The sequence below is a fragment of the Thalassophryne amazonica genome, chromosome 15 (genome assembly GCF_902500255.1).
Source record: "Thalassophryne amazonica chromosome 15, fThaAma1.1, whole genome shotgun sequence".
In the NCBI taxonomy this organism is placed as follows: domain Eukaryota; kingdom Metazoa; phylum Chordata; class Actinopteri; order Batrachoidiformes; family Batrachoididae; genus Thalassophryne; species Thalassophryne amazonica.
The window spans coordinates 4,516,739-4,533,561 of NC_047117.1; the positions used below are offsets into that span (position 1 = coordinate 4,516,739).

Below are 16,823 nucleotides of genomic sequence, written 5' to 3' on the forward strand. Positions count from 1 at the left end.
AAATTGTAATCTATTAGACAAATATGATTCAAACCACTGCAGCGCAGTGCCTTTAATACCTATGGCATGCTCTAATCTCTGTAATAAAATTTTATGGTCAACAGTATCAAAAGCAGCACTGAGGTCTAACAGAACAAGCACAGAGATGAGTCCACTGTCCGAGGCCATAAGAAGATCATTTGTAACCTTCACTAATGCTGTTTCTGTACTATGATGAATTCTAAAACCTGACTGAAACTCTTCAAATAGACCATTCCTCTGCAGATGATCAGTTAGCTGTTTTACAACTACCCTTTCAAGAATTTTTGAGAGAAAAGGAAGGTTGGAGATTGGCCTATAATTAGCTAAGATAGCTGGGTCAAGTGATGGCTTTTTAAGTAATGGTTTAATTACTGCCACCTTAAAAGCCTGTGGTACATAGCCAACTAACAAAGATAGATTGATCATATTTAAGATCGAAGCATTAAACAATGGTAGGGCTTCCTTGAGCAGCCTGGTAGGAATGGGGTCTAATAAACATGTTGATGGTTTGGATGAAGTAACTAATGAAAATAACTCAGACAGAACAATCGGAGAGAAAGAGTCTAACCAAATACCGGCATCACTGAAAGCAGCCAAAGATAACGATACGTCTTTGGGATGGTTATGAGTAATTTTTTCTCTAATAGTTTTGTTAGCAAAGAAAGTCATGAAGTCATTACTAGTTAAAGTTAATGGAATACTCAGCTCAATAGAGCTCTGACTCTTTGTCAGCCTGGCTACAGTGCTGAAAAGAAACCTGGGGTTGTTCTTATTTTCTTCAATTAGTGATGAGTAGAAAGATGTCCTAGCTTTACTGAGGGCTTTTTTATAGAGCAACAGACTCTTTTTCCAGGCTAAGTGAAGATCTTCTAAATTAGTGAGACGCCATTTCCTCTCCAACCTACGGGTTATCTGCTTTAAGCTACGAGTTTGTGAGCTATACCACGGAGTCAGGCACCTCTGATTTAAAGCTCTCCTTTTTAGAGGAGCCACAGCATCCAAAGTTGTCCTCAATGAGGATGTAAAACCATTGACGAGATACTCTATCTCACTTACAGAGTTTAGGTAGCTACTCTGCACTGTGTTGGTATATGGCATTAGAGAACATAAAGAAGGAATCATATCCTTAAACCTAGTTACAGCGCTTTCTGAAAGACTTCTAGTGTAATAAAACTTATTCCCCACTGCTGGGTAGTCCATCAGAGTAAATGTAAATGTTATTAAGAAATGATCAGACAGAAGGGAGTTTTCAGGGAATACTGTTAAGTCTTCTATTTCCATACCATAAGTCAGAACAAGATCTAAGATATGATTAAAGTGGTGGGTGGACTCATTTACTTTTTGAGCAAAGCCAATAGAGTCTAATAATAGATTAAATGCAGTGTTGAGGCTGTCATTCTCAGCATCTGTGTGGATGTTAAAATCGCCCACTATAATTATCTTATCTGAGCTAAGCACTAAGTCAGACAAAAGGTCTGAAAATTCACAGAGAAACTCACAGTAACGACCAGGTGGACGATAGATAATAACAAATAAAACTGGTTTTTGGGACTTCCAATTTGGATGGACAAGACTAAGAGTCAAGCTTTCAAATGAATTAAAGCTCTGTCTGGGTTTTTGATTAATTAATAAGCTGGAATGGAAGATTGCTGCTAATCCTCCCCCTCGGCCCGTGCTACGAGCATTCTGACAGTTAGTGTGACTCGGGGGTGTTGACTCATTTAAACTAACATATTCATCCTGCTGTAACCAGGTTTCTGTAAGGCAGAATAAATCAATATGTTGATCAATTATTATATCATTTACTAACAGGGACTTAGAAGAGAGAGACCTAATGTTTAATAGACCACATTTAACTGTTTTAGTCTGTGGTGCAGTTGAAGGTGCTATATTATTTTTTCTTTTTGAATTTTTATGCTTAAATATATTTTTGGTGGTTATTGGTGGTCTGGGAGCAGGCACCGTCTCTACGGGGATGGGGTAATGAGGGGATGGCAGGGGGAGAGAAGCTGCAGAGAGGTGTGTAAGACTAGAACTCTGCTTCCTGGTCCCAACCCTGGATAGTCACCGTTTGGAGGATTTAAGAAAATTGGCCAGATTTCTAGAAATGAGAGCTGCTCCATCCAAAGTGGGATGGATGCCGTCTCTCCTAACAAGACCAGGTTTCCCCCAGAAGCTTTGTCAATTAGCTATGAAGCCCACCTCATTTTTTGGACACCACTCAGACAGCCAGCAATTCAAGGAGAACATGCGGCTAAACATGTCACTCCCGGCCCGATTGGGGAGAGGCCCAGAGAAAACTACAGAGTCTGACATTGTTTTTGCAAAGTTACACACGATTCAATGTTAATTTTAGTGACCTCCGATTGGCGTAACCGGGTGTCATTACTGCCAACGTGAATTACAATCTTGCCAAATTTACGCTTAGCCTTAGCCAGCAGTTTCAAATTTCCTTCAATGTCGCCTGCTCTGGCCCCCGGAAGACAATTGACTATGGTTGCTGGTGTCGCTAACTTCACATTTCTCAAAACAGAGTCGCCAATAACCAGAGTTTGATCCTCGGTGGGTGTGTCGTCGAGTGGGGAAAAACGGTTAGAGATGTGAACGGGTTGGCGGTGTACACGGGGCTTCTGTTTAGGTTTACGCTTCCTCCTCACAGTCACCCAGTCGGCCTGCTTTCCCGGCTGCTTGGGATCTGCTGGAAGGGAACTAACGGCGGCTAAGCTACCTTGGTCCGCACCGACTACAGGGGCCTGGCTAGCTGTAGAATTTTCCACGGTGCGGAGCCGAGTCTCCAATTCGCCCAGCCTGGCCTCCAAAGCTACGAATAAGCTACACTTATTACAAGTACCGTTACTGCTAAAGGAGGCCGAGGAATAACTAAACATTTCACACCCAGAGCAGAAAAGCGCGGGAGAGACAGGAGAAGCCGCCATGCTAAACCGGCTAAGAGCTAGTAGCTGCGCTAAGCTAGCGGATTCCTAAAAACACACAAAATTAATAATGTGTAAATAATTTAGAGGTGATTCAGCAGAGGGAGTGCTTTAGTTAAGGCACGTGAAGATTACACTGTGAAACAAATCGTTATCTAGTTAACTAGATCAATCTAACTGCGCAGATTAAACAGATACAGCAAAACACCGCTGTGCTCCGGAACAGGAAGTGATACAATACCGCAGTGAGAGCCAACCACCAGTAGAGGCAAGCAAGGCAATAGTTGATTTAAATTTTTTTTTTCTTTTTGGATCAAGAATTTTTTTTTTTTTTTTTTGAGAAAAATATAAAAAAATTAGGCTTCTTTCAAAAAATATAAAGTTTTAATGTGAAAGTGGAAAAAAGAAAATGTGATTTTAAATAAAAAAAGTTATAAACTCACTACGCTTTTAAAATCCTGACTCCTTTTTGTATAGTGCAAAGAAATGATCACTTTTACAGCCAGTTGGCTTATAACCATTCAGGGATTGTTAAAACAAGATTCCAGAAGAATCATTTGATATGAAATAGAAATAATGTTGCATAGTGTATGTTTAGTTAAAATTTTATATTTGATGTATTTGTATTTTTATTTGAGTTTGAGTGTCTTTTTTTAAATCTGGTTTCGATATCTGATGTTGCAAAAAGTGTAATGTGTCTTTATTTTCTTTTTGGTGCTCCAACTTTTTTTTCTGGAATAACAAACTAAAATCTTCCCTGGCAGCTGATGACAGAGATCCTCTTCGGCATTCGGATCGTCAAGTTTTACAACTGGGAGCGCCACTTCGCTCAGAAGGTCGCCGACTGTCGCAAACAAGAAGTTTCCCACCTCAAAGCCATTAAGTACCTGGACGCCATGTGCGTGTACACGTGGGCCGCTCTGCCCGTGGTCATCGCCATCCTCACCTTTGTTACGTACGTGCTGCTGGGACACCAGCTGACGGCTGCCAAGGTAGAGTAGCGTGCACAGCCGCCACCTTTACCGCTGTGTGGTGAACGGATCTGACACATCCTCGCTGTCCCTGCAGGTCTTCACCACGCTGGCTCTGGTGGGAATGCTGATCATCCCACTCAACAGCTTTCCGTGGGTGCTCAGCAGCATCCTGGAGGCCAAAGTGTCGCTGGAGCGAATCCAGCGCTTCTTCAAACTGACTGACCAGGATCTGGAGACGTATTACAGCACGGGTACGCCGTCTTCAGGTTTCCGTGGAGACTCTTAGTGTTCCAGATGCAGTTTGCATATTGTTTCTAAACATAATTTTTTAAAACTGAATTCTGTGTGTCCACAGTCTGTCTCCATGACGACAGACAGACGTCTGTCCTCTTAAGTCAGGGGATGTTTTCCTGGAAGGGGTCCGATGGTGCAAACACAAACAAAGATGAAGGAAGTGAAGCTGGAGCTGCTGAAGGAAGTCTGCTGCTCCACGGTTTGAATCTGCACGTCAGGAAGGTACGAACACGTCTCCGAAAAAAGCAACGTGCACGTTTTTATTGCATCCTCACATTTCGCCAGCTCGTTCAGGAACGACTCAGCTCAAACCACTTTACTCACATTCACACCTGAATGCACGTTGGCCTTCAGTGTCTTCTTCAGGGACATCGTCATGGAGACCGGATGAGATGGGAATTTAACTAACAACCTTTGATTGTTAGGGAACATCTGAGCTGCAGTCACCGTGGTAACAAACCATCATTAACCAGATTCTACCATCTGAACAGCTTCTAACTCATCTGGGGCCTCATGTACAAAGCGTGCATATGCACAAAAACTTGTCGTACGTTCGTCTCCACGTATCAAAAGTGACTGTGGAAATGTGCGGTGCGCCACACCAAAATCCTGGTTGGCGTACGCATGTTTCTACAGCTATTGTTCCTCTGCCAACACATAGAGGTGATGCTGGGAACCGTTAATAATGTGAAAACATGAAGTCATTACAGTGATGTGCACATCATAGACACACTGATGAATAATTAACACACCCACGTGTTTGCAATTATTTATGTGGATATAAAAACATGCGCAAAGTGATGAGTGAAATGGCACCAACTGGCTGCGTTAGTGTTGTTAGAAGACCTTGTAAGTGGTGCAATCCAACGTGAGCGTGTATTCAGGGAACGCGAGGAATTATTTCCAAATGAAGATAATTTGTTCATAAGCCGATTTCAGTTGCGAAGGCCACTGTTAACTGGACTTGCGTGCAGAACTGCGTCCGTCCCAGATGGCAATACGGTGAGGAGCCAGGGGTTGTCTCACACAGGTGCTGACCACACTGGGCATCCTGGCGCCATTCCCACGGCCATCCAGTAGATTTGTCAAAATGCATAGAACACTGCCATCTACTGGCCCCCGGTTATATCACACGGTGGTCAAATCACAACTTTTTTTTTTGTTATTAGCATTTCGTGTCAAATATATACATAACATACTGTAACCACTGTGTGTTCATCATCCTCATACTATCAACATCAATGTACACACATACCTCGACACAAAATGCTGTAAAGCAATATTAGAGAAAAACAACAACAACAACAAAAAACAACCCAAGCAGAACCGAAACAGTTAGGGAGTAGATTGCTGTTATAACTTTATAACAGCAATGTTTATGGGATTGTTTATGGGATGTTTATGCCTAAATATCTGATGGATTTTGTTTGCCATATCAATGGGTATTCATTCTTTATTACATCTGGTGGGTTATAATTATATGCAAGCAATTGAGTCTTACCCATGTTAACTTTGTATCCTGATAATATGCCATATTGCTCAAATGATTTCATCAATTCAGGTAAAGCATATGTTGGTTGTCCTAAATACACTAAAATATCATCCGCATAGCAGAATAATTTATACTCTGTACCTTTTATAAAGATTCCCTTAATTTTATTATTTTGTCTAATGTGCTGAGCCAACGGTTCTAAATATAATGCAAAAAGTAGAGGTGACCATGCACAGCCCTGTCTGGAGCCTCTGTCCAGAGTAAAGCTCTTTGATAAGGATCCATTTATTTTGATTCTAGCAGTAGGATTGTTGTACAATGCCTGTATAGTTTTAACAGTTGTATCATGGAAGCCAAACCTATATAACACCCTATACAAAAAATCCCAATTAACCAAGTCAAATACTTTTTCCGCATCGACACTTATCACTATTGCCTTAGTCTTATTTTTTTGTATATGATCTATGATGTGTAATGTCTTTCGTATATTATCTTGTGTTTGGCGTTCTTATATAAAACCTGTCTGGTCATTATGTATTAAAATCGAGGTGAATAATCGGTGGTTTATGTTAAGAACAGATATTGGTCGATAGGATCCACACTCCATTTTATCTTTGCCTTCTTTTGGTATAGCCAATATGATCGCCTCCTTCCAACTGGGCGGTGTTTGTGCCTTTTTTAAAACCCAATTCAATGTGGGAAGTATAATAGGTGTTAATTCATCTCTAAATTTCTTATACCACTCAGCTGTATAGCCATCTGATCCTGGTGATTTATTTAATTTGAGTCTAGTAATTGCATTTATTAATTCCCCTTCTGTTATATCAGCGATCATTATTTAATTTTGTTCCTCATTTAATGTGGGCAGCTCTAAAGAATTTAGATAAGTGTCAGTTTGATCTAAATTAACTCTTGGTACCTTAGAATATAAGTCAAATCACAACTTAATAGACTTTTCGGTTTTACAAATGCCTTTTTTTTTACAAATGGGAAAAAAGACATATTTTACAAAAGCACATTTATTTGTAAACACCAACACTGTGTGTTAATGTTCAAAACCTCCGAATTAGTGCATTATGTTAAAATGAACATATATGTGTTATATTTTCACTTTGTACACATGACAGAGTTTACATTGTCGTTATTCTATCCGGATTAATTGATTTATAAATCAAAACCATAAATCAAACCTGCTTTCCTTTTCAAGAGTCTGCCTCATGGCTGGTCCACCGTATGCTGTCAAGGATAATGAGGCTTCCCTACAGCAGGGGGCAGGGCACACAAAGACAGAAGCGCTTTGACTCATTAGCTTTGTTTAGGTTTGTGATCACCTTTGATTCTATCAGAAGCGTTGACGGTGTTTAAACTCAAAATCGGCTTGTTAATAGCTAAGAGTATACCGGAGATAATACTGAAAGTTAGCGGTTAGCTGTAGCTTCTGATAAATTTTTTGGTGGTTTATCAGTTTAGCATTATAAAAGATAACTTTTCAATTAGCTGATTAGCGGTTATCAAAGCTAACTTTTTGGTTAGCTGTGCCCACCACTGGTTTTTAGAGTCCGCTTTGGTTCCGGTGCTGTAAGTCACCTGTTTGTGCTTCAGGGATCTCTAGTTGCTGTCGTGGGGAAAGTCGGCTGCGGGAAGAGTTCTTTGCTGGCTGCTCTCACCGGGGAGCTCAACAGGTGCAGCACATCTGACACCTCCTCAAACATTTCACATTTATTTCACATAAAATACAAAGTTAAGGGAATGTATGTATTTTCCTTTTTTTTTTTTTTTTTTTTTTTTTTAATCCACCTTCATTCTGAGGGGTCAAAGTACCACATGCCAAAGAATGCGGTTTGCAGGGTCCACATGTTTAAATCCTAGCCCGGGTGATCTTTCTGCATGTGTCTCCCTTGTTTCTGTCCACCATCTAACGTCTTATTTTTGTCTGTTTTGCTTAATTTTGGATTTAATCACAGATTAACATATAGACGGGGGAAAAAATCCAGTGTGCAGTAAGTTTTAGTTTTAAATAAAATTTTTAAAAACATTTAAAAATTTTAAAAGCCAATAACAGAATCTTAAAATCTGATCATGTAGCAACAGTAAGCCAGTGAACAGACGCCAAAGTGGACGTAATGTGGTCAAACATTCTGCCTCAAGTCAAAAGTCTGGCAGCAGCATTTTGAACCAGTTGGAGAGCCCTAATGTTGGACTGCAGCAAACCAGAAAATAGAGCATTACAATAGTCCAGTCTTGAAGAAACAAATGCATGTATCAAAGTCTCAGCATCAGCCGTAGACAGGATGGGACAAATCATTGCTATATTTCACAAATAGAAGAAATCAGTCCTCATAATGTCTCTAATGTGGAGGTCAAAAGACAACGTGGGATCAAAAATTACCCCAAGATTCCTCACTTTGTCTGTATGACGTATAACATACGAACCTAAGCTAAGCGCCACCTGGTCAAATTGATGCCGATGCCTCGTTGGACCAAGAACCTTCATTTCAGTCTTACCAGAATTTAGAAGTAGGAAGTTACTAGACATCCAACTTCTCACTGATGGAAGGCAATTTTTTAAAGATTTTATGTGAGCGGGATTACCAGCAGTTATCGGCATGTACAGTTGAGTATCATCAGTATAACATTGAAAGGCAATCCCAAAACATTGCAGTAAATTCCAAGGGGTGCTACATATACGGAAAAATCACAGGACCTAAAATGGATCCCTGTGGAACCCCAAACGTCATGTCCCTAAGATCAGAGGTACTGTTTTGTACAAAACACAGTGAGAACGACTGGACAGGTACGATGTCAGCCGCGCAAGGGCAGTTCTAGTAATCCCAAAATGATTCTCCAGCCTCTTCAGTAAACTATGATGATCCACAGTATCAAACGCAGCACTAAGATCCGACAGCACCAAAACCGTAGTGGTGTCCAAGTCCATTGCTTGCAGAAGGTCATTCACTACTTTAGTGAGTGCTGTCTCTGTGGAGTGATACAACTTAATGGAAACATGTTACAAGTTAAACAAAACATGCAACAACTTAAAGGAAACATATAACAAGTTAAATGAAACGTGCAACAATGTAAAGGAAACATGCAACAACTTAAAGGAAACATGCAACAACTTAAGGTCCATTCCTTATCTAATTAAACCACAAAAGAAAATGTTGTTTCTGTGGACAATATGAAGGTTTTTGTACTGTTTTATTGCAAAGATATTATAGTTTCATTTGTTTACTTAAAAAAGGCTTTTGTTCTTCTATATACCAAAACATCTCAGTGGAAGAGAAAAATTATGAACACAGAACATGGTACAATAGCTTTGGTCCTTTGCACATTAAAGAATGTTTGACCCTCACTTTCACAATGTTACACAACAAAATGAACAAAATTTGCTTTGCTATTAAAAAGGTGCAAAATGTAATTGTTAACAATTGTTTAATTGTTAACAATTAAACAATTGTTAATTGTCCCCAGTCTCTGCTTCCTCCGAAGAGGAAGCAGAGACTGGGTACTCAGAGGCAGACTCATCCATTACCCAGGCCGAAGTCACCGAGGTGGTTAGAAAGCTCCTCGGTGGCAAGGCTCCTGAGGTGGATGAAATCCGTCCTGAGTACCTTAAGTCTCTGGATGTTGTGGAACTGTCTTGGTTGACACACCTCTGCAACATCGCGTGGCGATCGGGGACAGTGCCTCTGGATTGTCAGACCGGGGTGGTGGTCCCTCTGTTTAAGAAGGGGGGCCGGAGGGTGTGTTCCAACTATAGGGGGATCACACTCCTCAGCCTCCCCGGTAAGGTCTATTCCAGAGTACTGGAGAGGAGAATTCGACCGATGGTTGAACCTCGGATTCAGGAGGAGCAGTGTAGTTTTCGTCCTGGTCGCGGCACACTGAACCAGCTCTACACGCTCCATCAGGTGCTCGAGGGTTCATGGGAGTTTGCCCAACCAGTCCACATGTGTTTTGTGGATCTGGAGAAGGCGTTCGACCATGTCCCTCGGGGCACCCTGTGGGGAGTGCTCCGGGAGTACGGGGTCCGGGGTCCTTTGCTAAGGGCTATCCGGTCCCTGTACAGCCGCAGCAGGAGCTTGGTTCGCATTGCTGGTAGTAAGTCAAACCTGTTTCCAGTGCACGTTGGCCTCCGCCAGGGCTGCCCTTTGTCACCGGTTCTGTTCATTATTTTTATGGACTGAATTTCTAGGCGCAGCCAGGGTGTAGAGAGGGTCTGGTTTGGGAACTACAGAATCTCGTCTCTGCTGTTTGCGGACGATGTGGTTCTGTTGGCTTCGTCAAATCAGGACCTTCAGCGTGCACTGGGGTGGTTTGTAGCAGAGTGTGAAGCGTCCGGGATGAAAATCAGCACCTCCAAATCCGAGGCCATGGTTCTCGACCAGAAAAAGGTGCTTTGCCCTCTTCAGGTCGGTGGAGTGTCCTTGCCTCAAGTGGAGGAGTTTAAGTATCTCGGGGTCTTGTTCACAAGTGAGGGACAGATGGAGCGTGAGATCGATAGACGGATCGGTGCAGCATCTGCAGTGATGTGGTCGCTGTATTGGACCGTCGTGGTGAAGAGAGAGCTGAGTAGGGGGGCAAAGCTCTCGATTTACCGATCGATCTACGTTCTGATCCTCACCTATGGTCATGAGATTTGGCTCATGACCGAAAGAACGAGATCGTGAGTACAAGAGGCCGAGATGAGTTTCCTCCACAGGGTGGCTGGGTGCTCCCTTAGAGATAGGGTGAGGAGCTCGGTCACTCGGGAGGAGCTCGGAGTCGAGCCGCTGCTCCTCCATGTCGAAAGGAGTCAGTTGAGGTGGCTCGGGCATCTTTTCCGGTTGCCCCCTGGACGCCTCGCTGGAGAGGTGTTCCGGGCACATCCCATTGGGAGGAGGCCCCGGGGAAGACCCAGGACACGCTGGAGAGACTATGTCTCTCGGCTGGCTTGGGAACGCCTTGGGGTTCCCCTGGAGGAGCTGGGGGAGGTGTGTGTGGATCGGGAGGTCTGGGCGGCTTTGCTTGAGCTGCTGCCCCCGCGACCCAACTCCGGATAAAGCGGAAGAAAATGGATGGATGGATGTTTAAAAATGCTGTTTGAAACAAACAGAAAAAAAGACTAAATGTGCATTGTAACATTGATGAACTTTACAAATTGACTAAACAATGGAAAATTGATAAACTTGACATTGTTTTGCAACAAGTGGACAAATGATTATTGTTCCAATGGGGCGGGGGAGTCCATTGTAGTTAAAGACAAATAAATAATCTCAAAATTTGCCAAAAAATTTACATTGTAGTTCAGTATCGTGGGGAAATTAAAACTTTTTTTTTGTATTGTTAAGAAATGGAAAAGGTTGGGTTCATAGAATAAAAATTTGATTATGACCTTTACCTTGAACTTTAAAAAATGTCAAAACATGCTTTAGTCTCAGTTACAAATACAATCTAAAAATTAGCCTACGTCTTTCAAGGTCAAAATTAAAAGTCAAATATGAAGAAACCATCTCCAAAATAATTAAACTGACAAGAAATCTCCCTAATTTTTTTTTTTTTGGCAAGGTTGAAATTTAAACTGGGTTCAGGACACTTCCTGTTTGGAGGAGATTTTAGTCAAACCAAACTCCTGTTTCATGGTTAAATTGTGAGTGATGACAGCCTTGATGTGGCCACAGTCCAACACAGGAACACAAAAACACAGCACATCGTTTTTGTACCTCAGACGGCAGATGTGGTTTTGGTGAATCAATTGTGTAGCTGTGGGTCAGGAGGTCCATCAGTGTTCCTCCTTCCTGTTCAGGCTCGGCGGTCGTCTCTATGTGGCAGACAGAGAGGCTGGTTTCGGTCTGGTGTGTCAGGAGCCGTGGATCCAGCACGCCACGGTGCGGGACAACATCCTGTTTGGCAGGGACTTTAATCCCGCCTTCTACCAGGCTGTGATCGCGGCGTGTGCGCTGTCAGAAGACCTTAGCGTATGGTCCCCACACACACACACACACACACACACACACACACACACACACACAGTGTGTTTGTTCTTCGGTTTGTTTGTCTTCATATGAGGGACGTCCCAGTCAGTTTTTCCTGCCCCTGATTCCAATCTGAGTCTCTTAATATTGAATATTTTCCGGTACAGAGTCCCGTCTCATCCTGGATTGTTGCTCTGATACTCACTCGCCCTCCCTCCTTGTGTTGAGCCTCAGGGTGCTGGACTTTGGGTGGAAACCTTCGTGCATTGTGAGGAGTTTTTGTGTCTTGACATCAGTGGCATCCTTCTCATCCTGAGTATCCCAGCTGGGTATCTGATGACTGGTAGGCCGTACGTATTGATGGCTCAGATCTTATTCCTATCACTGAGCTGGCTTCTCAGCACCTGTCTTACCTTCTGGAGGTATTTGGCTGTGGCTGACCTTCTTGCATGTTCATCATGGTGCCCATTGGCTTGTGGGATTCCCAGGTACTTCTACCTGTCCTGTATGTCCATGATCCTGTCTTCTGGCAACTCCACCCCCTCAGTCCGGATCAATCCCGATTATAATCGGATTGTTCAGTTTGGGACGTCCTAGTTTGAATGGTTGTGGTCACACCATTATATTTTAATGTACAGATCATTTGGTTGGTTGACCTCAGGTTAAAAAAAAATGAAGAAAGAAAAATAATGCAGGCTGTGAGGACGTACAGATAAATTACTGACACAAAGTTTCTACACACGCACACACACACACGGTGCTGAACTACACTCGACTCAACTCAAACTTTATTTCTCGAGCGCATTTAAAATGACAGCAGTTGACCAAAGTGCTGTACAGACGTGGACACCAGGTTACGCTCAATGCTAAGTAAATAAACAAATATATTTCAAATAATAATAACAATGATGATAATAACAAAATTACAGCAGTCAGTAAAAATACTAAAACATAGACTCTGCTTTTGCTCATTTATGAGATGTGAGGGAGAAGAAGTGGGCTTTTAGGGAGGATTTAAAAGTCTCTGGGGTCTGGGACGGCCTAATATGGAGGCTGAGGCGGGTCCAGATCTTGGAGGCAGCCGCCACTAAGGTCCTGTTAGCTCGAGTCCTTAGTCTGGTTTTTGGCACCTCCAACAACAGTTGGTCAGAAGACCTTCAGGCTCTGGGTCCACTCTTCTTTTCCCATCATGCACTGTGCGTCTCTCTCTCATCATAACGCATCACCTACAGCGATGCAAAACTTACATTATGACAAACAGTGGTGCCTCACAGCGCCACCTTGTGCTCACAAGTGGCACAGCCCTGATTGCACTTATTGCACTGAATTATTTTTTTGGACTTATTGGTGCAAATGTTTTAGTTTTATTTACACCAAAATATGTTTTTTCAACTTTTGAACAGTTATGACTGCATGACCACTGTCTTTTTCCCATCATGCATTTCTTCCTGAGCTGAGTGTAATATCATCAGGTGGACCAGGATTTGTTCTTTATTATTTTACCAATTCAGTGTTTCATTTGTCTGAAAACTCGTCTGCAGGTTTTGCCAAATGGTGATAAGACGGAAGTGGGCGAGAACGGCGTGATGCTGAGCGGAGGACAGAAGGCTCGGCTGGCTCTGGCGAGAGCTGTTTACATGGTCAGTCCTTAAATCCTAACACCTTCACCAACAAATAACCAACAAAGTGAAGTTTTGTTCAGATGAAGTAAGTCCTCTGTAGGTGGCGCTGATTATCTCTGGATTTAATAGAATAGAATAGAGCCTTTATTGTCATTGTACATAAATACAGTGAAGTTTGTCCTCTATTTAACCATCCTAGTTACAGTTAGACACAATCCAACCACTAGGGGCACATGCAATGAGATTTATAAAGATGAAAAAGAAATGTAGCGGGTTGTTATAGCCTCTGAATGTAGTGCATTTGAAACGGGTATTTACTTACTGCACTTGATAGACGGCCACTTCAGCAGCTGAGACGCCGCCGTCTCACAGACAAAATAATAGTTAAAATCATTTATTGTAAAGATCTGACATATTTAAAGAGTTAATGCTTTACTTTGTGCTTGTTTCATGAAGAACAAAAGACTCCACGTGTAACATGTGGCCATATGTCCATATGTTGCTAGCCTCCACGTGTGTTATGCCATTAGCCTCCACGTGTCTTATGCCGTTAGCCTCCACGCGTCTTACGCCATTAGCCTTCACGTGTCTTACGCAGTTGGCCTCCACGCGTCTTACGCCGTTAGCCTCCACGCGTCTTATGTTGTTAGCCTTCACATGTCTTATGCCATTAGCCCCCATGTGAGCTTCAGAGGCTGCTGTGTTTAACTTCTCAGTTGTCTCAGAACTGGATCCTCCCAGAATCCGTTGGTTGCATGTCAGTGATAAATGTTAGAACTGAGATAAATGTTCACTACATTTCTTCAGGATAAAGAGGTCTACCTGCTGGATGATCCACTGGCAGCTGTCGACACAGATGTGGCCAAACATCTCATGCAGAAATGCATCATGGAACTTCTTGGGGAAAAGACCAGAATCCTCTGCACGCATCGCGTGGAGTTTGTGGCCAAAGCTGACGTGGTGGTTCTGATGGACAACGGAACCATCACCAGAACAGGTTAAAAAAAAACAAACAACAGCTTTAGTAGTTTTAAATGATTGTGGCTCTGTCCTGGGTTCTCACACGCAAACCCCCCTCCCAGACCTGGATCCAGGAAACAGTCCCAGTTCCCCTGCAGGAGGCGGCTCAAACGGTTCTTCTGTGTTTGTGCTGTTAAACAGGAACACCTGCAGAAATCCTTCCTTTGGTGGAGGCGGTGCCCCAAAACTGGAAGAAAAACCAGAACACAAATGAGAAAGGTATCAAGTTCCCATTCAAACCAGAACCACACCAGCTACCATTTTACGTTGATTTCTGGGTCCTACAGTCGGACTCACAGCTGATCCAAAGACGTCAGTGTCCAGTATTGTTTAGGTTCTTGTTATCATATACACACTATTATTATCATCATCATTATTATTATCAGTGTTATTTTTATTATTATTTTATTATTACTTCTGTGTTAAAAGGAGTGTTTTCACTTTCTTGTGTCATCATGTATTTTTAACATATTTACAGTTCTGTTGTGTACTTACACTGATCTTACTAAATAAAATCACGCACACATGCACGCTTTTAATATATAGATGATTTACAGCCTCCTGCTGGAATGGTGTGTGAGTCCAGAATGTTATCAATGCCCATCATTCAGTGTTGTTAGCTATTATCTGTAGTTTCTCCAAAACTATTTGACCTATCAACATTCTGTTTTGGTGGCGTTCATCCTTGACCCAAATTACATCAGCATACCAAACGGCAAATGTCAGCTCTCCCCAGTTTGTCCGTGGTCCGTGTTATAATATAGATTATTCTGCTCTCTGTATCGAACCTTCAGTCCCACCTGGAACTGAGCTGATCAGGATTTATTGTGAAGTCGTTGTCAGGAAGTGTTTGATTTGAAACAGATGGCGTGAAGGAGCAGGCGGAGCCGGGATCAGCCTCTGACCTCTGCGTGGGCAGCGACCCCGACCTGTCAGGGGAGGAGCAGAAGCAGACGGGTGGTTTGTCGTGGATGGTTTACCAGACCTACTGGGTGGCAGTGGGCCGAGCGCTGGCCGCCTCTGTCCTGATGTCTCTGCTGCTGATGCAAGGTTTGGATCCATCGCTCACCTTTAATGAGGCACCTCAGTTTGACAGTGAAAAATAACACGGCGACACGTGTTTCATCTTTTACTCTTTCTCATGATGACAGGGTTCAGATTTTGTCTTGTCACAGTTTTGTTGCAGAACTACATGATGTTTAATTAAGTCCACAGTCTCATTTTCTTTAAAAAAACAAAACAAAAAAACATGAAGGCTTTGTTCCTACTTTGACCACATTACACCCATTTTAGCGTCTCTTCACTGGCTTCCTGTCCCTGTGCGATCAGATTTTAAGGTTCCGCTACTAACCTATAAAATTGTTCATGGACTAGCACCTCCCTACTTAGCTGACCTAATTAAACCCTACGTACCGGCCCAGGCTCTGCCTTCTCAGGGTGCAGGACTACTTTGTGTCCCTAGAGTGAATAAAAAGTCTGCAGGTCACTGAGCTTTCTCTTATCGTGCCCCTGTTCTGTGGAATGATCTCCCTGTGGTTGTATTTAAAGAGCTGCCTGCAAAACCAGGTGTCAGAGTTGTAATCTGTAAAAAAAAAAAAAAAAAAGCAACTCAGTTAACTAACACAAAGAATGATCACGCTAGAGACTGAATTTCATTTCCTGATCAGGGAGAGCCAGCATGACCCCTCGTCACTGTCCGTCAGTCAGCTCTGAAGGGCCCGCCCACTCTGCTCCTGAATTTATTTACACACAGACATATTACAAAACAATATACAAGGCACAGCTGCGTTTCTTCAGTCAATTCATATTTGTATCACTTCGCACCTGGAAGGCACCTTGTGGTCTTGCTCAGACAGATAGTAATTGTTCTTCAAATTGAGACTTTACAGTGCCAGCCTCGAACTAGTGTATAGGCTGTGTTATTCTTTGCTCAAGGCCGAAATATTAATCTGTACTTGACAAAAACATATCTCTAGCAAAACAGTCTGCGCATTCATTAAGCAAAAGGACAAATGTTACTTTTCTCATGGGAGCAGTTGTAATGATTACTTCAACAGTTCAGTGTATATTTCTGCTTTGACAATGAGTGATTATTTAGAAGAATAATGGTGCATGAACTCTTACACATGCATATATGTATATATGGAAAATAGAGAACAGAATCAAAAACAAGATCAAAGGCAGTTCATCAAAGTAAAGGCATTAACAATCAAAGTAAAGACAAAGACATTAATATTTGATAATAATATTGACAATATATAGAAAACTCTATCATTATTCCCCCCTGTTTATCGAATTTAATGTCTACATTCTCAACATCATCACTGTAGAAACGTCAATAAACTTACAAACAGTGTACTTAACCATCATTTTGCCCCGTTTGGGTGACATGATTCACCATCCAATAGCAATAACGCAATATAGTAACGGGCCAGTAATAAACCATAAACTGTGGTGGAAATCATCCGAGTCATTGATCAAGCAAGAGGACAAATCACAATACTTAGTAAGCT

The 16,823-nt window shown here is 42.3% G+C and overlaps 1 protein-coding gene across 1 annotated transcript in view; it reads left to right on the forward strand.

The window, feature by feature from the left end:
* The window catches only part of abcc10 (ATP-binding cassette, sub-family C (CFTR/MRP), member 10), a 62,102-nt gene that overhangs the window by 12,953 nt on the left and 32,326 nt on the right, over positions 1 to 16,823 (forward strand). The window contains exons 4-12 of the mRNA XM_034187885.1: positions 3,719 to 3,946; positions 4,023 to 4,179; positions 4,284 to 4,444; positions 7,317 to 7,396; positions 11,500 to 11,671; positions 13,210 to 13,308; positions 14,098 to 14,287; positions 14,452 to 14,529; positions 15,175 to 15,360. Coding sequence (XP_034043776.1) covers positions 3,719 to 3,946; positions 4,023 to 4,179; positions 4,284 to 4,444; positions 7,317 to 7,396; positions 11,500 to 11,671; positions 13,210 to 13,308; positions 14,098 to 14,287; positions 14,452 to 14,529; positions 15,175 to 15,360 — 1,351 coding nt within the window. The remainder of the gene's footprint in view (positions 1 to 3,718; positions 3,947 to 4,022; positions 4,180 to 4,283; positions 4,445 to 7,316; positions 7,397 to 11,499; positions 11,672 to 13,209; positions 13,309 to 14,097; positions 14,288 to 14,451; positions 14,530 to 15,174; positions 15,361 to 16,823) is intronic.